Raw genomic sequence first — 25,769 nt, forward strand, 5'->3', positions numbered from 1 at the left:
GAGATGCTCCAACCCCTTAGTACAAAAACAACAAACTAAAACAGTTTTGGTTTTCCTAATAGATTCTTGCTTATTTTTTATGACTACAGAAGTCATCCTGAATTCTTAAACACAGATCTAATTGAAGACATCTATTGACCTTAATAACTTTTCAAAAATTTAATAGCTCAAGGGCCCAGGAGATGGCTCAGTGGAATAAGCGCTTCCCTGGCAAGCACAATGGCCTGAGTTCAATCCCCGGTCTCGAAAAAAAAGAAAAAAGAAAAAAACCCTCAGCTGTTTCTGCCTTGATCTTATAATGCCTGTAGGAGTTTAAACTATCTGGCACTTACAGTGCAGTTTCAGGCTGATACCTCAAGTTTAGGGGGAAAAATATTGCTATGGTCACCAATTCCCAAGATTAAAATTTCTTCTCATAAGTTATTCTCCTGTTCCTAATCTATATATAATAACTTTTAAGAGAATTGTGAAAGGGATAAAGTTCCAAATTTGAGGACCACAGTAATATCATTTCACAGCCATATATTTTTGTGAAAACATATGTGATGACCATTTGTATTTGAAGCTGCCTCACAAGGTTCTAATTGTAATTTTTAACCCTCAAGTCCCTGTTTTTCTTTCTTTCCTCACCGGTCACTGTGTGTGTGTGTGTGTCTGTCTGTCTGTCTGTCTGTGTGTGTGTGTGTGTGTCTGTGTCTGTATCTGTGTCTGTGTCTGTGTCTGTGTCTGTGTCTGTGTCTGTGTCTGTGTCTGTGTGTGCATGGCGAGGAAGCATCTTCATAGCTGACCAGGCTAGGCTTGAACTTCAGACCCTCTTGACTCAGTCTCCCAAAATGCAAGGATCATGCACCACCATACGTGATACCAGTCTGTTCTTTGTACTATTGACATAGCAAGAAACTGAACCGGAAAGAGTTCTACCTCTAGATCAGAACTGTTGGTAATTCATGGATATTGTTTGTGCCCTGAGTACTTTGATTTCTTGTGTTCACAATTTTCCCTGTCTTCCACACACTAGAGCTAGATTGGGAATAACATGAGGCATCATGGGACTTCACCACAAAACTTATTTGGCTATTCCTCTACTCCATTTTCTTTACTTGTAACAGGCTACTCTATCTTTCATGGTTATCACTTACCTATTGTTCTGTAAGACATGTGAGATTTAACCTTGGGAAACATCCAAGTGGAATAGAACACATCAATTTGCCCCAAAAATTTTACTGTCATATCTCCTCTGATCTGATTCTATCAGTAATAAGCTGTTGCCTATAATTTCAGGTTGTAATTTATTTTGTCAAATATCTTCATCTCTTTTTTGCCTGGTGTTTCAAATGCAACAATACAATGAAAGAAGGGCCAAGGAGCTAGCTCAGCAGACGAAGCACTTGTTTAGGCAACCACAGGGAGGAAGTTCAATCCCTGGCACCACATGCTGCACTGGCTCCACCCCTGGGTGCACTGAGTTGGCCACCTAGACCAGGTGTGGTGGTACATGCCTGTAATCCCAGTGCTGGGGAGGCTGAAAACAGGAGGATCACTATGAGTCCAAGCTGCATAGTGAGACCTTATAGCAACTAGTAAAAGAAAAACAAAAAAGCCAGATAGCTTTTATCTCCAATTTAATGGTCACCATACATTATGTGAGCAGCTTAAATATTTTTGTTTTTTTCTTCTCCTTAAATGAACATTAGAAAAAAAAAAATGGTTCTATGTTCCAACTGTATATTTGATGGGGAGTTAGATGGTTTGGAAGATGGCTAACGGTACTCTGAACCTTTCTGTATTTAAGTGACCTCGTTGAATTGGGACCACATCAAAGTGATCCAAAGCCTGACCACTTGGCAGCCATAGAGTGACTATGTTAATGGAATTGGTCCTCTTCCAGGTCTTAGTCGACAGGCGTTCACATCATAACTGACACTAATTGATTTTCTAGTCCCTCAGGTTGGAAGACAGAGGACCATCACTGAGACACTGATGGAGAAGGAGTTGTTTATGATATATTCAGGCTCTACCGAAAGCCAAGGAATTCAGCTCCTGGAGCTGGCACCAAGCTGGCAACTTGCAAACGCTGTATTTGTCTCTCGTGGATTCCATTAGCTTGAGAAATTAAAAAAAAAAAAAAAAAAAAGTTAAGAATCTAATTTCTTAAGGATTCCAGTAAGTCAGAATGGCCAATACTGTTCTTCGGTAGTCACAGGTGTCTATATACGTTGCTGCTTTTCTCTTAGATTTTTATTACAGTGATTTGATACCCCCAAGAATGTCATTACTTTTATTTATGTTTATCTGTGGGTTGATTACCAGGTTACATATTCATAGTGAAAGCTATAAAGGATTTTCTTTAATGGAGAATGTTAATAAGGCTACCTTCATGTCCTTGAGAAATGGAGGTGAGTACAGTAAACAACGTGGAGATCGGTTTAGCAGTATAAACTTCAAAGCACTGAAAATAAGCAGATTTCAGCCAATACATATTCCCTTCTGCTATTGAATTCAGAATTAGATGTCATTTCTTCCTCTTTCCTCCCTAAAGTCTCTGATCCAAGGACCATTTGGCCTTAATTACAGGGAGCGTTAGTGTTCTTAAGACTGTATTTTATTTGTTTTTTACTTAGCACAAAGGGAGCCAGAGGCAGGAAGATTGAATGTTCAAGTCCAGCCTGGGCAACTTACTGAGACACTCACTGTTAAACAATTTTAGCTCAAGTTAAACTATTTTCCAAAAGAGTTGGGAATATAGCTCAGTAGAGTTCCCTAGATTTGACTGTAACAGAAAAGAAAGATTTGGCCCCTGAACCTGACTAGAGTCATCCTTTACTGTATTTTTTATAACTTTCCACATAGCAAGTGGAAAAGCCACAACCACTCTAAAGTAGTTATCACCCTGAAAAACTTAGGATGGCAACAGCTACATGAATCTATTTATTGAAATGGATCAGCTCTTCTGGCAGGATGATCAATGCCTGACCTCTTTCTGAAAGGCTTTTCAGAGGTAGGAAATCATAAAGCATCTGATATACAGTAATGATCAAGGCTTTTTATTGGTCAGTTTCTGGAGCAGCCTTTTAAGAATTTCTGCCTGTAAATGTAGAAATGTGCATGTGAAAAGCAAAAGGCAGGGCAGAGATTTACCGGGTGCATCTATCACAGTGGCTTTTAGCGTCTTTGTGATTAATACATGTTTAATTGGGGGCTGATTGAGATGCTTTGGATGTCAGAAAGCTAAATGTTACAGCATTGTCTCAACGGCTCCTAACACAGCATGACGATTAGCAGCTGTCTGAGGAACAAAGGAACCTGCAGCCCACAGTGCAGCTTTTCATTTTCCAGATTTGGAATGCCTGAAGCTCTCCAGTGGAGCTGACAGCCAAAGGAACAGAAGCCTTGATTCACAGCGGTTAATCCCTTCCCTTTCTCTTGGCTGTGTTTTTGCTCAGCGGAAGAGAACCCTTTCCTTACATATTCTAAATTATTTGGGGCAGTGGGTGGGAGGCAGAGACCATAAGTGACTGAAGGCTTAGCTTTGACCAGGTTTCTCCACCTCTCTATCCATGCAATGTGTAAAACAATTTCAATGAAGAATTTGAAATACTAGATACTTTTTCAGTATGCTTAGCCCCAGCACAAAAACGCGGTTTACTAGAAGCATTTAGGAGAGGAAAAAAAAAAAAGAAGAAAATGTATAGTTTTGTTGTTGCTAGCTTTATGGTGTTGTTATCTTAAAACAATTGTCTTGCTCAGGCCAATTCCTCCAAGTTACCTCCCGGCAGAAAGGCTTGTCTTCCTGTTCCCCTCAAACTGGCATTCTTATTTAACGGGAAATACACATGCTGAATTCCGCCATGTTTCTCTTGGCAAGGATCGGGCTACCCTTATCAGAACCTGCCAACAAATTTCTTAGTAAGCAAGTAGAAAGTAAAACAAGCAGCTCCCAGACGAAACAGAGGACACACTCGAAGCGAGGCAGAGGCAGAGACACTTGGTGCTTCCAGGAAATTCCCCGTACTTCTGGGCTCCGATTTGGAGTTGAGCAGAATCTGAGGATGCGGTGATGCTGATCGGAGCTATCAGCTATTTTAAAAGAGAAGCAAGCATTGAATAATGCATTTTTCCACTACACAGCAGTGACTGCTGTAGGGCTCAGGTATTAAGTGCAGTGGTTAAAGAAATTAATTTACAAAATCTTAGATCTTTCCTGACAGTTTTAGATTTTTACCCAGGGGTTTCATGAAGGTGGTGGGTAGGTCTTTCAAATCATAATTGTAATATTTCAGCTTTATTTTTCTTGGTTAATGTATTGGTGCTACAAGATTATTTTGTGAAATATATGTACATGCAGACGAGAGGGCGTGATTCTGATGTATGGTCATTGAATTATCTCAAGGCAAACACTCAGATGACCATCAACCAGCCCAAGGGACAGAACAGAACCTTGTGAACTTCCAGAACTTCAGCCTTTTCGTTTTCTTAGTTTCAAATACTACTTTTGTATTTTGTATTACTCTAAACTGTCATCTCAGCCTTTTGGGTGAGTTCAAATGTCAGGGGCTCATCACCAGAAGCTCAGGATCTTTTTCTTAGCATGTTTTGTCTAACTTTCATTGGCTTTCCGTCAAGGAATAATGTACTTACTGACCCTGGATTTGGGGCATGGTAGACCTCAGGAAGGTTGACTCCACTGCGGATGTTACTTGAAAATCCAAACCCCTTAACCCAGAAGTCTGTCTTCCACCTTCTTAGCAGAGAAAGGAAGAAACCAGCTATTTCCTGTATAGATCATTGGTTTAAAATGTGGGCCCCAGGACCAGGCTTTTCAATTCACCACTTACAAGCTATCTGTCACTTAAGGCAAGTTATTCAAATTCTTTGTACCTTATTTTCCTCATCTATAAATTGGGATAATAATAGTACCTGTCTCACAGAGCTTTTATGAGGTTTATGCGAATTAATTCATGCAAGAAATTTAGAATAAGACTTGTTGCATTGTAATTACCTACTAAATGCGATCTCTGCGTGCAGGTTATTACTGTCACGTGCAGGCTGGGAGGATCATATAACTTTGAGCCAGGCGGACTTGGGTTTTAAAGCCCATTTTATAGCTTTGGTCAAATTATTTAATTTCTCTATGCTGGAGTTTCCAAAATTGAGCTGAGTAGGGTGATAATTATAACTACTTCAAAGACTAAAAGACAGCAAGTGCGTGCAGGTGTCCTACGGAGGAGGCCGGCGGCATTTTGTTTGCTCTTCTCTATTTAGCTCTGATTCCCATGTCCTAAGCCTTCAACCAGTTAAGCTGCTAGTTGTGCAATGAAGACGAAGCTAAATCTCTTCTGAGGCGAATACTCAACTGAGCCATTTGGAGAAGCCCACCGTCTTTTCTCGTTTAACACTAGCACAAGCTCAGCTGAATCTTTCAGCCCATTGTTCTGTGATTTCTGCTGGATGCCTTCACGGTTGGAAGACCAGCAGCCATGTCTGTGTCCCTGCGAGGTTACAGGCCTCTGTCACTGGCATTGCCGACCTCAGGGTGGCACACTCCAGTTTGTCACAGATGAGTGGGTATCTGCACATTGCGCATGGCCAGCAACAAGAGGGAAGCTAGAGGCCACTGTGGCAGTTTGAAATCACAGATCTATGGGTGGGTCACAGTGTCCTATGCTTCACTTGATTTCACTATTTATGATGATTTTGTTTATTTATTTTTGCTAAATGGTCTGCCTTGACTTGAAACTGTACCTGCCATACACCCAGTGTCAATCAGTGGGCTATCTTAGTAGAAAACTATTTCTTGCAGGAGGCCCATCTAGTTGCTGGTGCCCAGAGGAGACCTGGTGCTGGGGCTCCCAAGATGGATGTAGGCAGGCGTCAGCCTCCAGCTGGCAGATTTCCAATGAGAGAGAATAGAGAGTCATGGGGGAGCTATTTATGGGTCAGGTCTTTAAGGAAAGTAATCACTTCAGCCCACATTCCTCTGTGCAAAGCCCGTTATATGAACCACCCTAGACATAAAGGAGTCTAGGAATGTGGCCTGGGCTGGCTGCCTGCATCCCAGAAATGGCTATGGAGGAGAAGGGAGATCGCATCTTGGGGTATTTTCCAAAGGCTCCATCCCAGCACCTTACACTTCTCTATACAGATGCTCTACAGGAAAGTGGAGAGGAGAAGCGCATGAGGAGCAGCCATTCCATTCATCATGAGGGTTTTATTGATAGTTCCCTGTAAAGAGTGTGTGTGTGTGTGTGTGTGTCTGAAATACACTACTCCTCTCTCGAGGATAAAGAAAATAATGCACTATCTTATTTATCTGGGGATAAAGTCACATAAGAATTAGGTTTCCTATTAAACCAAAAATAAAAACTCTGAATGAAAGTATTTGCAAATTTTAACTCTGGACGCACTCTGTTAATGCATGATTGGTGTTTCAAAGTCAGATTCGTAAAATCTCAGGTGCACAGGTCACTTGTGTCATCTGTCACCAGACACTGCCTTCTTTCATTACATTTGTTTAAAATAGACTCTGCATTGAGCTTGAAAATCATTTTGTGGGGAAAATGCAATCCTCCTTTATGTTAAAGTATAACCTCAATTAACAAGATTGCTTCCATCTTTAAATATAAATTAATGTTATTTAATTCAGAATCTTCCAAAGGGTTGGTTTGAGAATTTGATTCCTTTTTTAACCAACTAGGAAGAAAAATAAATTTTGGAGTAGACAGGTTCTTTCTATGCTATTTATTTGTTTATTTTTAGTAGGAACTTTTCTTCTTGTGTAGGAGTAAATGTGCTCATTTGGCTTAATGCTGTGACAACTACGCGATGCGCAGCGCTGAATTCTTAGGCCGTGGATCCTGGGAGAGGAGTTGGGATTTGAATTTTTTTAAAGAAAGTAGTCCTACCTTAAAAAAAAATTTGATGGCTATTCAAGCCGATTGAATGTGCTGTACACAAGTCGTACATATGAGAAAGCACTTGTAGACTGAGTACTAGAAAACGTTGTAAGGACAACCCTAAAACAGCAGCAGCAACTTGAGGGATTACTCTGGCCCTTGGTACCATAGGTAGAGCTGCCTGTATAGGGAAATGCTCTCCATTCTGTGGGATCTAGGAGAAAGCAATTAGTATTAGCACCAGAACTCTTAGCTTTGGAGACACAAAACCTTTAATCACAAGGATATCATTAGTGTTCCAGAGCATTTAATTTTGATGCTTGACAACATTTTCAATGCGCAAACCTTTGATAAAGAGCAAATCAGAGCTGTGCTGCTGAATTGAGAAAAGAGGAAACACAAAACACCTTAAGCTCTAAGTAATTAAATTTAAATATACTATTTGCATTAAGTAGAGATATGTATAAATTGCGGATTTATTTTTCTTATCAGATCCTCAAGGAGTAAGACCCCTTGAGTGTACGTCATGTGTTGAAATTCTGATCCTGGGAGGGTAGAGGCATAACCTCACCATGGTTAGCCAATCTTCTCTCCTCTGCACACTCGTCATTGTGTGCCCTGGCCATTGTGTGCTGCTAACATCCTGGAATCCAGGTTTCTTAGCTTTCATCCGGGGCAGTTTTCATCCTCCCTTGCCCACAGGCTGGAGACCTTTCATTGCTTCTGTTTCCTGCCTCCCCTCCCCCACCTCCCCCTAATTTGAGCCAGTGATGAAGTGTAGTCCTCCTGTTTCAGCTGGTCCCCTTTCTCCTCCAGGTCTCCTCCATTCGCTGCTGTACTGAGTGATCCTTCCCCCCACCCCATTCTTTCCTCACATCTCTTCTTCTCTTCTCCCTCCCATTTGGGTGTCACAAGCACCAAACTGCCGCAGTAAAATGACTTGTAGGTGTTTAATGGCAAGTCATTGAGGAAGTGAAAAAAAGAAAATTGCAGCATTCGCATCAGTGGGGAGCGAGGAGAACTGCTGAGCTTTGAACCAAAGAAAGTTAAATTTGCCATTTTCTTAAAGGAAGCCACCTCTGTTTGACATCAAAGTGGCTCCTGTAATTTTTCATTGTGAGATGCGTGACTGCTAGAGTCAGGTTAGGGCCCCCTCACCCCCTCACCCACGCAGTTTCTGTTTACCTAAAACACTCATGGAGATAAACCCACACATCAGCTCTAAATGCATTGTTCTCTGCTCCCGAACCAGAGGGCACTGCAGACACACGACAAATGGGAATGCTATTCCAACAGCAGTCTCAGTTTCTCAGGGAGATTTGGGATTTTGAAAACAAAAATTATTTGGGGGTGCAATTCCTCTAGGCTTTCTAGTAGAGGGCCCAAGTCATCCAAATTCTAAAGTGGGTCCATTTTCCCTTCTATTCTCTTTGGATTTTTGTTTTCTACCTTTTAAGAAAGATTTTTGTCGTTTCCATGGGTCTGTGGCAGGAAAGTCTGTTCAGGCGTCTCATTGTGTTACTCCTATTTGGACTTCCCAGGGTTGTTCAATACACTTTTGCTTCTATGTATCTTTCCGCTAAGATGTTCAAGGACATGTGTAGCAAGGGAGGCATCTGCTTCTAGGTGATGTCTGATTTTATTTCCACCAGTGCATTTATTTTCGTAGGATAACTCCAGTATTATAAAAGAAGGGAGATGCCTGGGGCCCTTTCTGAATGTGGGATTCTGACTTGGAAATCTCAACAGCACTGCACCTTTGTAATTAGGAAGTCAGGAGAACCATTTGCATATGCCCTACAGATACAGAGGAGAAGCAGGGAGTGAATTGTCAACACCTTCATCAAACTAAAGAGCAGTACCTCAAAACGCTGTCTTGAACAGGTGCGATGAAGCCTAGTTTTAATGTTAACTTACATTTGAATGACATTTTACAGTCTGTGTGTTTGAAAAATGTTCATAAATGTCACATATACTTTGAAAACAGAGACCCTATTTATAATTAGAATTGTCATTCTCCTCACCTCTAGATTCAGTGTCTTGGTTAACCTAAATAGCAAAACCAAACCCACAAAAGGTCACCTGAAACAGGTGTAGATTGCGAGGTATCTTATGACTAGCGCTTTATATATTTAGAAGTATGCCACTCTCTATGGATTTTTTTTAAAGATTAATTTAACATTTAGTTCACTTTTGTTTATTCAGGCTTATTGACTGCCCATTATAATGCTGAAGAGATAGAGGTGAGCAAAGTGAAGCCCTGGCTTTAGGGACACACATCCTACTAGCTCCTAAGCTTGTATCTGGAAGACAGGTATTTTTATGAATGAATGGGGAAACAGAGGAAACAAAATTAGAGTAACTTGTTCAACATGACAGTGAATGAGTAGCAAACCCAGAATTTTGTCCAGAAGATTGTTAAATCTACCGAGCTCTCCACCAGATTAGTGATGTGTTGGCTGCTTCAGGCAGGAGGAACAAATGTTTGTTCATCTTTTCTTCATTCCCTGCATCCTCAGGGAGCCCTCCACCGCAGGCCTTGAAAATCTCAATCTGAGTTAAGCAGGTGGCCTTTCCTAGCAGTCTCTTGCCCAGATTCTGTCCTCCTGCTCATTCCTGTACATCTTGGCTACTTCTCCACCCTTTCTCTGAGTCCTTCCACATTGTGTTTTACACTCTGTCACGCTCCTTTCCTTACTCCACGACTTCCAGTCGTGGGACATTTCTCCAGTCAACCAGCGTTTGACATTTCATTGACATAAATTGTCTTTTTGGCTCTACTTCAGATTATATGTTTCCCAAAAGCTTAGTGACAGCTGTTGAATGATGGCATGACTATGAGTATGATTTGTAAGTTGAAAGGAAGAGGAAGGATGCATTTTATGTTACAAACCATGGAAATCTTCCAGAGAGTAAGAGGATCAGGTGGTCTCAGAAAACAGCGTTGTAGACCTGAAAAACCGACACCCATTGGACCCTGGAAATTCTTCTGCCAGAGTGTGAAAATGATAGACTTGGCGGAATTAAATCGTAAATCTCTCTTTAACAACCACCCTTCCATTGTTCTTGCCTGTGTGACTTGTACACTCATCATGTCTCTCTAACTACAATGATCTGGCATGACCAGCCCTCCCTGCTATGTGCAACGTCTAAATTGCGACCAGCAGATAATGCATGGTCTGTCCAGCGGTGACACTCCTCTCCTTGGAACAACCGTCTCCTTTGAGAAGGAAGTCTGTGGGCAGATAGGAATGCTGCTGGGCCTGTGATGTGTCTCCCTCCGAGAGGACGTGGACGGCAGCCTGCAGCTTCCTCCTGGCCTCCCTGCTGACTCTTCAGCAAGCGTGATGTGCATGTGTAGAGGGGACGCGATGACCAAGAACCCTCACATTCCTCCATGTTGCTGTGACAGAACCAGAGTAGGCAAAGGGCCATCAGGTGCCGTCTGCTTAATTTCTGGGAGTATGAGTCCCTGAGTTAATATTAGAAAGTATCTTCCATGTAACACATCTTTACCTTTTCTTCAGTTAAGGAAAAGCTAAAGAATAAGGTTTTACTTTAAATGGAAGACTGTATTCTGTTGAGCCCTCCATAAGCCATGTCCCAGCTTTGTCTTATCCCTAGATACGTCCTGTAGATAAGTACAGAGAAAGGTCTTATCTCTGCAAGATTAAACTGAGAGGCCACTGAAAACTTCTTTGTTTCTTGATCTTTTTATGTTAACCAAAATTCTCACTATTACTAAAACATTGAATGGTCAGTTGATCATATACAGAAGGACGTATTTGATTTGTTACTTACTTAATTATCTTTTTATGGAATTCTGTTAGCAAAAGGTAGAGCCCTGGGATATTGGGATCTGGGATTAAAAGTATTTCAAAATGATGGAGCATTGTTTATCAAAGTAGGGAAACATAGCGGGGGTGGTATCTGAGATGATTTTAGGGGAAGTCAGTGGGGGATCTACATGATATTGAAGAATGTTGAGTGAAATTTAGTTCCTTTTCGATTCTTGCTCACTAATTATGAAAACTCAAGTGTCCAAATCTCAAGACAGTGCCTGGATATAGTTAATACATTTCTAATACTGATTTATCTCTCTTATTGTTTTTTCTTAAGTGTTTCATAATTTATTCATTGCTACACAGCTCAGTCTCACAGTGATCCTCCTGTCTCAGCTTCCCCACCACTGAGATTACAGGCATGTGCCACTATACCTAGTTTCATGGCCCGCACAATGTGCCCTCGTTCCAGGACTGGCACAGCATGCAGTACTGGGGATTGAATTTGGGTCTTTGGCTTTCCAGGCAAGCACTTAGACCATCCAGCTATCCACCCAGTCTCTGTCTCTCTTAGGAACAAAGCTTGGAGGGCAAGAACATCCAGAGAACATGGGTAATATTTTTTTCATTTACTTATTGCATTCATCATTATGCTCAACTATCACTAATTGAAAGTGATAATAGGACTTAATTTATGCTAGTAAGTGGGATGTTTCTTCCCAGAGATACATTAAAAATAGTCTGGCTACTTCATAAAAATATTATTTTAATCATAACATACGTTGTAGAGAGATGTGGCTACAAATGGTTGGCATGAGAAGACCCTGCCATGGGAACCACTAGGGCGGGAAAAGAGGGGGAAATTCCATTCCCAAAAGCTTCATCTGAGGAAGTGAAGTACAGCAGGCCTTTGGGCAGGGTGACGGCTTCCAGAAGTAGAGTTGTTGGAGGTCAAGGAAGAGCTCTTCCGTGGCTTATGACGTGTAGGACATCCAGGTTGCCGCTTTCCGAGTGTGACGACAAAACTCAGCTATTTTCAAACTTGTATTCTTCCCAGAGCATATCGAGCTCTCCCTGAAAGAAGAGAGTATGAGTATGCTATTGTCCCACAATGCAGTTGCATGTGTTAAATGTGTTTCTCAACCTCATGTGGCCCCGGCTTGTTTTTGTCACAGTGTCCTTATGTGTCATGCTCTTCTGTAGAACATCTGCTTAAAGAATTTAGATTTGCTGTCCACATGACGTAATACTTTGGAAACTTGAGCCGATTATCCTGCTTTCTCCCAGTTGCATCTCTATAGTTGATGCTGAAGACAAATGTGAACTCAGCAGTTTTCCGCCTGCCCCATCCTAACCTACTTTCATTCAGCCCTTCATGTTTCTCACTTGTAGTTTTCATTAATCTTTCCTTCCCCTGCATTTCATGACACCTCAGTCAAGGTACACTCTATTCATTTATTTTCACCTTTGTGCCCACATCAATTTTCCGAGTAAGGCCGAATTAAAAATATTCCATTAGCTAACACAATTGTATTAGATTGCTGACTCTGTTTGAGATTTTTGAGTACCTTCACTGAGCTCATATTCCCTTTGAATGGCCACAAGAACATTGGTGCTGAAATTTCTAGAATGAAATTGGTTTATTTTCCACATGCAGCAGTTCAGTGATAACCCAACCAGAGAAAAAAACTGTCTTAGTTCATCAGGGCCCTTCAAGGACAGGGAGGCAATTCTTTCCTGAGGAGTATGCCAACGGTCAGAATCTAAGGCAGACCATTTGTGAGAGAAAGTTCATTTTATAATTTTATGATTTTCCTCCCTCCTGCTTTCTTTCTAACAGCTTTACTTTTCCATTTCATTTCTCAGTCCTGAACATTGGAGCTTAAAGAGCCCCTCTTTACAGAGTGCATGCAAAGTGCTCTGTTAGGCAATATATTTATTACCTGGAGTGAAATGGTTTTTCACAGTCAGGCAGCCTTCATAGTCTCTTTGCTACCTTTATAGTTAAGCAAGTTGCTCCTTGGAGTTTGTGCGATGATGGCTCTGTGTCAACCAGGAAAGAGAAAGAAAGGGGTGTGTGTGTGTGTGTGTGTGTGTGTGTGTGTGTGTGTTGGAGGAAGGGACCTTAATGCATCTAATGAGCACATTTCCGTTTTTCATTTTCCTCAGATGTTCAGTGGCTTCCATATGTCTGCTGCAAACAGCTTTCTTCATCTAGCATAATACTAACTAACCTTGGAGTTGCCTTTGATGGAGAACATGTGTATCCACTGTATCTTTCACTTGCATTTATGCCTGTGATCCTGTCTGGAATGACTTTGGGATTGAGAAAGAGGGATAGAAAATTAGGGGGTGGGAGAGAGAGAGAGAGAGAGAGAGAGAGAGAGAGAGAGAGAGAGAGAGAGAGAAAGAGAGAGGTGTGTGAAAAACATCCCTAGCAGGGACACCAGGCTGCAAAATAACCCTCCAGCAGACAGTCTTTGCTAGACTGGCTTCACTTTAAACTCTGTCTGCAGTATGGCCAGCTGAATGTCCTGCCACAAGTATGTGCACCAACTGTGGCTAAGGAGGTTGGGAGATTTTCCTATTCCATTGTTAATGGCAAGTTACTTTTTCTTGCTCTTCCCTCTTAGTTAGAGGTAAGCAGTTGTGTATCCACTGGGCAAAGGCAGGAGGATGACCTAACATTAGTTTGTTATTCTTTAGAAACTCTTTTTGTTTGTTTGTTCTGTATTTTTACTCGCCACCTAATCTCTGAGGTTCTTGGTCATTTCTGTTAGGTAAAATAAACGAGCTCAAGAGTGCTGCTCCCTTTTCTCGGAGGTTGCACTCGGTCGGCGCAGCCTCTGGCAGTGACACAGAGCTTGTTAACAGATGGCTGGAGAGGTGACCCTCTTTTGCTGGGACACAATCCTGACATTCACAATTTAAAGGAAGAAGGATTTACTTTTGCTCACAGTCTGTGGAAGTTTCAATCCACAGTGGGCTGCTCCAAGGTAGACAGCATGATGGAAGAGCACTAGAGAAGAGACACAGTTCAGGGCACCGCACGCAAGGAAGAAAGAGACACCAAGGGAGGAGGGAAGGACAAGACCCTTCCAGGCCACACTCACGGGGACCCACCTCATCCAACTAGGCTTCACTTCCCAACATCACAACTGGCTGTAGACCCATCCATGGCTAATCCACTGATGAGCATTGTATACCCATGATCCATTGCTTCCTGAAGCTCCACCCACAAGTACATGAGGCTTTGGGGAGCCACGTAGATATAAGCCATAACTGATCACTAAAGAGAAAAGCAGCCTGTTTTTACAAATCTCCAGTATGGCCTTCCTTCCCGCTCCATATAACTCACATGGCAGAGGACTGCTTTTGTGTCTTTCTCAGCTGAAAAAGGAAAGTTTGCTCCTCAGCAGACAAAAACCATATTTCAACTCATAAAATAGTAGCAAAATGCCATCTATGTACAGGGAGACCATCATTGCTTTATTTGTGCTCTTCATTATTTGAATGGTTGTGTTTAAACTTAAACTCTTACAGTAATTAAGCAGTACTTTTATTTATAATGGGAAGTATGTAAGTCATTTGCCTTCTGGCATTCCCTACATTACTTGGGAAGAGTTGCGAAATCTTTTCCTAGTGTAACATTAAATATCAAGAAGATGACACTTACAATTCTTAGAGGTAGACACGAAGAATCTTGCTGAGCTTCAGGGGAAGTCTTCCAAAGGCTTTCGTGGCTTGCAGAAAGTCAAAGCTCAAGCAGTATCTTTTATACTACAATTTTGAGTAAGGGAGACCCATGAATGTTCTAAGCCTTTACTTCTGCGATGGTCCTATTAGACAAACCATATAAATCTTTTACAGAATGATAAGGGTATCTTTTATACTGGAGAAAAGTGAAATGGTTAAAAGGAAAATAAGTCTACATGATATTTGTAAGACCCAAGTTACTGACTGATACCACCAAAAGCATTTCTCCCCTAAACTTAAGAGTCTTTTCTTTTTTTCCTTTTTCTCAACAGCACCATCATCAATTGCTTTGGTCCAGGCTAAAGAAGTCACAAGATACAGTGTGGCTCTGGCTTGGTTGGAACCAGATCGACCCAATGGGGTAATCCTGGAGTATGAAGTCAAGTATTATGAGAAGGTATTACATGAAGGAGCAGCCTGCCTGCCTGCCTGCCTGCCTGCCTGCCTGCCTGCCTGCCTTCCTTCCTTCCTTCCTTCCTTCCTTCCTTCCTTCCTTCCTTCCTTCCTTCCTTCCTTCCTTTCCTCCCTCCCTTTTTGCTGGGGAGCAGGGTACCTCAGGTGGCATTTACACTAAACTACGTCCCCAGCTCTTTTAAAATTTAGTTTAAAAACTTTGGATACAAGGTCTCACTCAGTTACCCAAGCTGGGGTTGAACTTTAAATCCTTCTGTGTTGGCCTACCAGAGTGTTATAAATATAGGCCTCAGCCACTAGGCCCAGCTCCTTCAAACCTTCTTTTGTTCAGGGGTTGGCCAATTCTAAAGTGTGGAATACCAGAGAATCCACAAACAAAAGCATCTTGTTTCCCAATGCAATCTGATTATGAAATTTATTTTAGTTGCTTTTCTTAAAAAATAGAAAAAAAATATGTAATGTGTATCTCTCCTCTCTCTCTCTCTCTCTCTCTCTCTCTCTCTCTCTCTCTCTCTCTCTCTCTCTCTCTCTCTCTCTCTCTCTCCCTCCCCCCCACCCCCCCTTGGAAATCAAGACAGCTAAGAAACCATAATTTATAAATCTTCTATTGGAGAGAGTGACTCATAACAGTTGTAATAATGGTCTGTTTAAGTAGATCATTGCTATGCAGAATGAAGGTGTGGGTTTTGATGATTCTTAATAAAAAATCTGGGAAGGGAAATTATATTCTTCACCCTCTTAAAGTTATAGAAGGCATTATTTTTACATATAACTTGTCTCTTAAAGGATAGAATTCTGAAGAGAGCTATTTGTAGTCAAGGTTGTCTACAAAATGAACAATTGTTTTTCTTTTTAAAGATAATCACTAGCTGGCTTTCCTTATGAAGGCAGAAAGGGGACTGGATTTTTTTTTAATTGAAATCAGACTACAATATTTTTTGCATTTTTCTGGGCAGAAAATAGAAAAAGACAAGGGACTGTCTCACAGTTATTTCTTTTAAATTGCTGAATGTGCAGCTAGAAAAAAAAAAAAAAAACATCAGCCATGATTTAATGCTCTTTTCAAAAATTAGTAAAGATCTGGTTATAGTTGTTTCAAGGACAACCAGCCCTGAACTGCACATGTCTAAGATGCAACAATGGTACTTATAGCACTGACATGGTTATAAGGTTTAGAGAGTTAATCAACGCTATTTATTCCCAAGTACTCAGCATTCTGTCCTGGTTCTTCAGTATTATACTTAGTGTCAACAGAGGAATCATTTTGTTGCCTTAACCTATTTTATCTTCCCACAATGTAGGATCAGAATGAACGAAGCTACCGCATAGTCCGGACAGCTGCCAGGAACACAGACATCAAGGGTCTGAACCCTCTGACTTCCTATGTTTTCCATGTACGAGCCCGGACAGCAGCTGGCTATGGCGACTTCAGTGAGCCCTTGGAGGTCACAACCAACACAGGTAATAGGGACCAACCTGTTTGCCCCTAGTCTGGGGTTCGCTTTATAACACAGGATAAATATGACAGTGATATCTAAGGAGTTTGACATAATTTTTGGCTACATAAGCATTTTGTTGCAATGAATGTTGCCTGAAATAAAATATGCAATGTTTAAGTTAAAAGAACTTCATATTATTTGGAGACAGACATTTTTCATAGTATCTGTTCCACTTTTCATTTAATGAAAAATATTGCCAATTTTTCTCTTCATTCTACAAACCATGAAAAATGGGATTACTAAACTGACTAATTGAGGGTTGTATAGATACCCTACATTAAGATAAGGCATTTTTTTTTTCCTCAAGAGATTAAAGAGGAGACAAAAAAATACTTCGGTCTTCTACTTATTTCTCAGAATTTGTTTAAGCCAAATCAAATCAGGTTTTTAAAGCTCTTTGAAACAAACATATGAAACCTTCCTATACTGTAAGTTGGAACCACTGCTTCATCAAATCAAAAGTTTGCAAAGGAGCCTAATTAACTATCAGTAGCAGCATAAGATATGTCCACCTCTATAATTAAAAAAAAACTCAATTAAATTGCATCTACTTGACAAGCAGATAGAGGGGCAGGATTTTCAACTTGCAGAATGTGATTTGATGACCATGTTTTTCAGTTAACAACTAAGCACAAAAAGCAGAAGAGGAAGTAGAGTTGGATTGGAAGGGACGGGACATGTCTGAGATGATTCAGGAAGGCTACAAGGAAGAAGAGGTGTTGAGCAATTAATTAGAGGGTGGATTTTAAAGACTATGAGGAAAGGAAGGGCACTGAAAACCATTTGTCCTTTGTGCAATTTCCTGATGTCCTTTTCACTGAGGAATACGTTTGATTGCCCTGTGAAAGTCAGTGTGGCACATTAGTGGGTTTTCCTACTGCTGGGCAGAGTAACTCATAGCTGCAGCTTAAAGAGGAGTAGTTTAACATAGCTGTATTTCAGAGGTTCAGTCCATGGTGGTCTGGTGCTAGGGCGGTGGTGTCATGGCAGAAGGGCAGGGTAGAGCAGAGCTAGCTGCTTTTCTCCTTGAGGCTGGGAAGCAGAGTGCCAACAAGAGATGGACGGCCCCCTTCCAACTGGGCCCCACCTCCTGGTGGCACATTCAGTCAATCTGCAGATGCGTATAAGTCTCCCCAGGCTCCAGCCACCTTTCCATGTGTCTTAGGATCCAGTTAAGTTGACAATTAAGTTTTACCATCACAGCTGGTTATAAAATGGAAAAGGAGAAAAGGCAACAAATTATGTCTATCATAGGGTGTAATAAGTCTTCTAGTTTAAAGGTTCATCATGTAAATGTGGCAAAGTCTTTGTCTCATTAAAACTGTGTTAGAAAATGCTATTGAACCAATAGAAAAGGGTAGTGGGGAGCATATGCAATGAGCCTTCAAGAGAGCTTTGGGAAGTTGAATAACAATGACGTAACCCAATCAGAAGTTCTACCTTTAGGCTCTCCACCCTCAGTAACCACAGTGTACTTGTCCTTCCAGTGCCTTCCAGGATCATTGGAGATGGGGCTAACTCCACTGTCCTCCTGGTGTCCGTCTCAGGCAGTGTGGTGCTAGTGGTCATTCTCATTGCAGCTTTTGTCATCAGCAGGAGGTAAGTGCTGAAGCCACCCATTGTTCCGCCCTTCCTGGTTTTATGAGGGAGCTTTATGCCTTCTGTATTCAGAAGTTGAGGCTTTTGATTAGCATCATAAACATGGTATTTGCAGCCAAGCTCCCTTATTGATGCTTTGATCTTCCCAGTTGCTACTGGAGCTGACGGTTGCAAGTAGGTGGCAGCCATGGCTTTCCAGAGTCCCAGAAAGATCCAGCTAATTCCATGCAGCTGTGCCAAAGGCCTGCCAACAAGTGATTTTTTAAGTCCTTTCCGTTGCAAGGTGTTATAGGTATCCCCCTATTAAGTCTGGATTGACTGCCCATGGTAACGCATACTATGTAAAACAAGGGCTCAGACATTAGGATTTTCCATTTGCTAGCTCTGCCACTTAAGTCCTTTGAGTTTTCATTTCTCTGTGGCATACTGGTGATCATTATCTCCTTCAACAAGTATTGACAGAGAAATTTTGATAAGCACCAGAGATACTACAGCATGCACTGGGCACTTCAACCTATTATTGATTGGCAACTAAAACAAAGAAACGAGTACTAAGCTCTCTATCTTCACAGTGGAAAGGCTGTCAGCATTGCCAGAAACAACATGCTGATGTCATGGTGGGCATGACAGTGCCCTTGGAAACGAATCTGGATTATTTTATTTTATAAGTACTTACAGTCTGTCTTGACACTTCAACAATCTTCAAAGGAGAAATAGCTTGATCACTTCCATCTACTTTTTTTCTGCCATCCAATTGCTGGTATCATCTATGCCCCAAATCCAGTCCTCTCTTTGTCCTGTTTGTATGTTGTGACCTTTACCTCTATAGACTTACCTGCGGGTTTCTCAAAGTGGCTCTTGTGCTGTGAGATGGATCTTCGTAAATATATTTTCTTGGTATAGATGAAGAAAATAATACAAATAGTGATGCAGCACTTGTCTAGGTCCAGCACATTGCCATAGTGGCAGGTAAAATTAATAGTGGCTGGTTCTTGTGCTTGTCTCTCAGGCCAGGTCTGTTCTGTTGTCCGGTCTTCCCGCTAATGAGCTCACCGATGTCCCAGCAATGCCTCTGGCTATGCCCACTGCCTGGCCAAGCCACTGTGCTTTTTACCTCACTCTGATGTCATTATAATTAGGGTGAGGACTGTATACCCCAGTTTGACTGGGAAGCTCAAGTTGTCACATCCTCTTTCTTTTTTTTTTTTTTTTTTTTTGCGGAACTGGGGATTGAACTCAGGCCCTTGTGCTTGCCAGGAAAGCGCTTATTCCACTGAGCCATTTCCCCGGCCCCTAACATCCTCTTTCTGTATCCTCCTCCTGTCCTCACTCTCCAAAATGTTCTGGTATGTAGAGATTGATCTGTTCACTCTAATAATAACACAGCATGGAACAATACCTTATTCTGTGTAACATCTATATTTGTCATTGAGTTCATTCCTTTTGGTGCAAAGTCTCTAAGTAGGTGTATTTGATTAGAGCAGCGAGTTCCATCTCCAAGAAGTTAGAATTTGGAAGTCAGTCAAGATGAGCTTTTTTTCTTATGCACTGCCATGTGATTTCACATATGTCCACGTGCCGTGCATACAACACGTGGGGATTTGTCTGTGTGGGTTTGTAGCCATCTGATTGTGGGCAGCAGGGAACAAGATGGGGCGGGTGTAGAAATCACAGGGCCTTCTACTTTCATTAGAATATCTTTCTGTGGTTGAAGTTTTTATCCTGTATTCCAACAGTCTTTCCTAGAAAATAAAGACATTAAAAGAACAAAACATAGGAAAGAAATTATTAATTCCCCCTCACACAAAATGAGCTGAAATCCAGCGCGCTGCTGTGCTCAGCAGCAGAGCAGAGTTTGTCCTGTGTCCTGACCATTTCTTTGATGTTGGGAGCATCCTGTAGTTATAGTCCAGCTTGCCTTATATTTATTTGTTTTTTTTTTTTTCTATTTTTCATTTTAAATAGCCCACAGTACAGCAGTCAAGCTGTAATAATTGGAAATAAGTCACCTCATTGTAAGCTTCTTCTGGGTGTTCTGCTTAAAACATTGACTTGGATGAAAAAAAAAAAAAAACCATGAAAATGTAATGCAGAGAGACAAGATTATTAAAAGCCAAGGCTATAGAGAATAGCATTTTCAAGCCCGATGACTTAATTCTCTTTCTGCTTTTATTGATCACATTATTATATAAGGCAGGATTGATAGTAGGATGAATCGGGTTTCCAATTATGAGTTCTCTCCACAGAGAATTGAGCCTGTCGAGTTGCCCAGTGATGATTCCTGTCCCTTCTCCCCCATTTAAAAAAAAAAAAAAAAAAAAAAAAAATGTCACTTCCCAAGGCTGATAAACACAGCTTGGTGATTGGTCCTCAATGGATCACTTTTTAGAAAATGAAATGTCAACCCCTTGCCCCCATATTGATTCTTCTTTAGTGCCAGCCATAAAGCTGTCATGGGCAGGGCTGGCTGGAGCCAGGTAGCTGACAGGCTCGCGGCAGCTGATGCGCACTCGGCCGATTCTTCTCTCCGTGTAGGTTGTCTGCTCTGTTATCTCAGACTACAAATGTTTAAGTGGGGCACGAACAGGTGAACAGAGAGGAGACAGGTGCTAGGGACCGAAGTCGGCCAGGCTTTTAGAGAAAGCACAGATGAAAAGTAGTAAGTGGTGGCCCTGAAATGATCTTGCCAGGCGTCAGCCGGCAGATTGAACCCTCGCGGCTGGAAGTTCTGACACGTCCTGCAAGAGCTGGACTGCTCCTTGCTTCTTTGAGGCTGATGCCAGAAGGAGAACAAGAAGCCAGACCCTTATATTTGTACCCTTAAGCAGAGTCCCACACTGCTGTTAACCTGTGACATACAAAAAGTACGGAGGATGCGTCTAGTGTGCAAACTGTTGGTTCTTTCGATGACCATGAAGAGAAAAATCTGTTTGTTGCTAATTGTTACCTAAGGAGAAACTGCCTCAGGCTGACAGTCAGCATCTTGTTGACTTTTATAAAGAGCAGCTGTTTTATTTATTTTATTGTATTTCATTTATCCCGAAAAGCCTGAGCTCAAGGCAAGCCAGAATAATCTTGGTTTTTTTTTGTTGTTGTTGTTGTTGCTGTTTTTGTTTTTTTAAGAGTCGCTTTTCGTTTTGGGGGTGCAATTTAAACGTGTAAATATTTAGAGATCTGAGGTGAAAGATTTGAGTTTATGTGTTTAAAAGGGGATTATACAAAAGTTCATCAATTTAAAGGCACTGTGTTTTTTACCACCTGCAGTCTGTCAAATGGATTGTTCAATACTTTGGGTAGCTCTGTGCCTTTGATCTGTGCCTTTCTTCCTTTTTCATGTAGTCTCTTGATGGTCCCAGCCCCCCAGAGCTCATGGTGGTCCTGGCCTCATAGGTGGCTCTGTGGTGTGACTCTGTGGTGCTGTTACTAGAAATTGTATTCCAAGCCACACGTGCACATTCTCTTAACAGAAAGGGACCGTGTTTCTCTTTACTTATGTGTATATTTGTGATCTCCACAGTGCAGCCCCTTCACTGCTTTTAAAAATTCTGCTAATGAGACTGGGTGTGGTGGTGTGTGCCTATAATCCAGCACCTGGGAGGCTGTAAACAGGAGAATCACTATGAGTCTGATCGAGTAGTGAGACCCTGAGCACCCTGTAGACCCTTCCTTAAAATACAAAAAAAAAAAAAAAAAATTCTGCTAAGACTAGGCATGGTGGCACACGCCTATCATCCCAGCAGTTGGGAAGTTGAAAGCAGGAGGCTCACAAGTCCAGTCTGTGTAGTGAGACTCTGTAGATCCTGAGCTAACTACATTTAAAAAAAAAAAAAAAAAAAAATCTGCTAAAAGAACAGTTACCAGCGACATCATGAAATGCAAATATGAAGTCACAGTCTTCAGGATTTGCAGCTGCATCTGGGTTTATTTCTCTGATGACAGACAGGTCTTCCTATTTTACCTTCATGATTTCTATGTGCCTGGAAGTATTCAGATTTATTATAAATTTGGATTGTTTCGGGCTAGACTGCTCTCCCCACAACATTTTATTGTTCAGACATATTGTTCAGAAGCCACCTTCTGATAAACAGTTTTGAGAAAGGACTGGAACACATGAATAGTCTCCTCGACTTTGACTTGTTTGTTTTTAAGAACAGCTAGGTTTGTTGTGGAACTATTAACTGATAACTAAGCTCACCTGGTGATTTTTCCATTTGTGGTAGAATTATAAAATACCCCCTTCACCTAAATTCAGGAAAAAGAAATAAATTGTGTATGAGAAGAAAGTGAAACAGACTTGACAGACTTATATAAATGGAGAGTTGTAAACTATGAATTAATGTGCAAGTCCAACACAATATCAAGCTAGTTTGCAAGTTAGTTTTGTCTACTCTGGAGTAGATAGCTCACATAATACTGAAACAGCTTCTGTTCAGCCTGTATCTATCTTAACAGGTACCCTAATTTTCTTTCCTGCCATATTATGATCACATAAGAATAAATACCTTAAATAGCAGCATAAATTTTGGCCTTGATGAAGTAATGTAAATTCACACAATTAGGGAGCAGATGGTTATCTCAGAAACTCTGTGTGTGTGTGTGTGTGTGTGTGTGTGTGTGTGTGTGTGTGTGTGGTGCCAGGGATTGAATTCAAGACCTTGTACTTGGCAGGCAGACATTTATGCTGCTGAGCTATCTTCCCAGCCCTCGCAGCTCAGACTCGCAGTTATCCTCCTGTCTCAGCCTTCCTAGCACTAGAATTATAGGCATACACCACAACACCCGGTTTTAGTGGCCGGCTCAGCATACAGTATCAGGGATGGGACCTGGGTCCTTGCACTTGTGAGGCAGGCCCTTAGACCAAGAAGCTATCTCCTCAGCCTCCTCAGGAACATTTTTAAACAACATGGGTGCAATTGGGGAGTCCAGTTGCAAAGGTTTCAAAATGTTGCTGTCAAAGAACTCTTTGGCATCCTCTGGCACTGGAACAGTTGCAGGTCGAGGCAGAGGAGAAAGCAGGCTGTCCTCTGTGTCTCTTTGTAAGCAACACTGCAGAGAACTGGAAAGGGGTCCTGAGCTGCGCTCATTATTATGTTGTTTTGTCTTCTTTAATCTGCACTTTAGCTGAATAAATTACTTACCTTTTGCTAATTAGTTTTGGAGCAGTGAACCACATCAATCAAATCTGTCCACTTAATCAGAGAAGTTAGTATTTTGATAAAAGCAGGGCTTGGTCACAGGCCCTGTCGCACTCCCCTTCTCTGTTTTGTTTGTTTTATTGAATAGTCAAGATGCCGGGAACAACACATTGGCTGTAGAGCTCCTGCTGCTCCACAGCAGTGGCGGCTAATACGATTACTCCTGGGTCCTTTTGAGTGCAGGGTGGGCACCCCTTACTTTTTCCAGCTTCACCTGCAGAGCTGGCCCTTTTCCTCCTGCTGTTAAAAGGTTCCATGTTTCCTTCTGACTGTTCACTAATGAGCCACGCCACTCCTTCTCCCTTTTAATCCTTGTCCACCTCTCCATAATTAGAAAGCCTTCAACAAAGCATTTGTTCTGTCAGGCAGGTGATCTGCAGCATGCCAATTTAGAGCTAGCTCCTCTGTAATCTCTGTGGTTCCTCTAGACTGGCTGTCCCAAGAGTCAACTTCAATGGGCCTTCTTTTGGGGGGGCAATAATGAGATACATTGTCCTACTCTGAGCCCAAGAGAAAAGGTCATCAGGTGACAAAGGTAGAGTGGAATGCAGGCATTTCTGTTTTGAAGGTATTAAAGAACTAATAGGCTACAATTTGCCTTTGAGCAGTAATACTGTGTTTCTTTTTCAACATTCCCTGTACTCTTATAAGACACTTTCCTCCAAATAATTCCAACTAAGAAACTGTCTTTAAAAGTACACCTTTGTTGCTCATTTAATTCCTCTTTCTGTGTTTGGAAGGATGAGGAAGGGATGAGTGGGTGAGTTTTACAATTAATGATCCTTGCAATTTTGTGTTTTCTCTTGCTTTGACCATATTAAACGAACATGTTTGGTGTAGAATAGAAAGCCACCTTCTGGGCAGCTTGAGGCCACTGGGCCGTATGTCACTACCAAGTCTTTTACTCATTCACTGACAATTTAAGGTGGCAACCATGAACTGGGTTGTGAAGCTAAGTCATAGAGCTCTTTAAGTAGCAAACCCAAGGACCTGGGCTTGGTCCCCAGTGCTGCACAAAGAGGTTAAGGGGCCGGTGATTCTCCCAAAGCATCTATTTATTGATTCATTCATTTGTTTGTTTAAAGAAAAGAAATTCAAATCTGTATTCAAGATCAAAAGCAATTTGAAAGGTATACATGTAATTTCAGATCAAGCCTGTAGGAGCTCTGATAAGACATAATCCCGGTGGCTGGCAGGATCCTATCACCCCCTGGGGAGCCCCTCGTGATGTTTTCTTGATATAAAATGTTGTTTTTAATAGTCTGTGACCTAACATGCTTATAATTCCTGTAAAAGATTAGAATGGAAGAAGTGGGTTGGCAGTAACTTTCTCCTATGGAGTTATTTTAGGGTTTTAAAACTTGTTTAGTTTCTTTGGCAGAACAATTGATTTTAAGAGCAGTTGCAAGTAGGTGTACTGGTATCAAATGTGCTGTTACTTACAATTAAGCCTTCTCAGTCACCCTGTACCTACATCTCCAATAGGACAGGTACTGCGCAGTCCTAGGCCAGCAGGAGACCCATCAATTTTGCACTTGCTGAGAGGGGACCTGGCTTACTCGCTCTCCCACCCCCGCCCTGTGTTCTCATCTGTACAATGGAGCTGAGTATGAGCCTTTATACCTGAGTTCTTTCACAAGATTTCTGTAAAGATGCAATTAAATAAAAGATCCTCAGAAGGCCCTTTGCAAATTTAAATGCAAAGGGAAGCACAGGCTATTATTTGGGACTGAAACACGTGCTTTAAGTGCAGTAGCTGGGGTCTCTGTTTTGCTAAGTTGATGCCCGCTTTGCAAATAGTTAGGGGAGGAGATAATACGTGTGGTGAGAGCACTTTGAAAAGTTAAATGCAGTGTGAAAGTGCAAGGTATTATTATTTGCCAGAGAATTCTCCACACAGAGGAACAGCTGTAGGCTTGGAGGAGCTGCCTGCTGAGTTGGTTCCTGAGTTGCTGACACTCGGGAGAGGAATGTGGGCGGGGAGCTTCGCAGATGCCCAGAGCTGGGCTGCCTTGCTGGGGCCTGCCCAGCTTCCTCAGCTCTCTGCTCAGGGTTTTCTTCTGCATGGTCACCTGTTTTCCTGGCTCTTCAAAGTTCAGGAACAAGGGCATAAAGTTGTGTGAAGGGACCACACAGCTGAGACACAGTGGCTGAGGGGTCAGAGCCTCCGTTCCCTTATCCCAAGAGGCCTGACTTGCCGTGTCTTTGGAACTAAAAGGAAATACAAGGTCATTATAAAGTCTGAAGTAAATTCTGCATTTTGACAGCTATAAGTGAACACATTTTATTTACTAATTTGATTTTGGCCTCTCAAGCTTTAGAGAGCTATATCATCTAAGTTTATTTTTCATGTCCTTTGTAATATTCTTCTCATTCCAGATTTATATTTATTTAAGTGCTGGGAGTGTAGCTCAATGATAGAGTGTCTACCTGGCATGTGGAAGGCTCTAGGATTAATTCTCAGAGCTGAAAAAAATAAAATTACATTCCCAAGTCTTGAGTTGATTTTCCAGTTCATAGAATTAATATGTACTGGTGTATTCCTTGTCCAAGATTTATGGATATTGTTTTCTAATTCCCAAAGCTTTACAACAAAGCCAGAATTCATTCTCATAGGACCTAGGAGCAGAA

At 41.6% G+C, this 25,769-nt stretch overlaps 1 protein-coding gene across 1 annotated transcript in view; it reads left to right on the forward strand.

Annotated features, from left to right (window-relative positions):
* The window catches only part of Epha4 (EPH receptor A4), a 144,948-nt gene that overhangs the window by 96,688 nt on the left and 22,491 nt on the right, over positions 1 to 25,769 (forward strand). The window contains exons 6-8 of the mRNA XM_004638166.2: positions 14,704 to 14,828; positions 16,147 to 16,306; positions 17,832 to 17,943. Coding sequence (XP_004638223.1) covers positions 14,704 to 14,828; positions 16,147 to 16,306; positions 17,832 to 17,943 — 397 coding nt within the window. The remainder of the gene's footprint in view (positions 1 to 14,703; positions 14,829 to 16,146; positions 16,307 to 17,831; positions 17,944 to 25,769) is intronic.

Source organism: Octodon degus, unplaced genomic scaffold (assembly GCF_000260255.1).
Source record: "Octodon degus isolate 3935 unplaced genomic scaffold, OctDeg1.0 scaffold00096, whole genome shotgun sequence".
In the NCBI taxonomy this organism is placed as follows: domain Eukaryota; kingdom Metazoa; phylum Chordata; class Mammalia; order Rodentia; family Octodontidae; genus Octodon; species Octodon degus.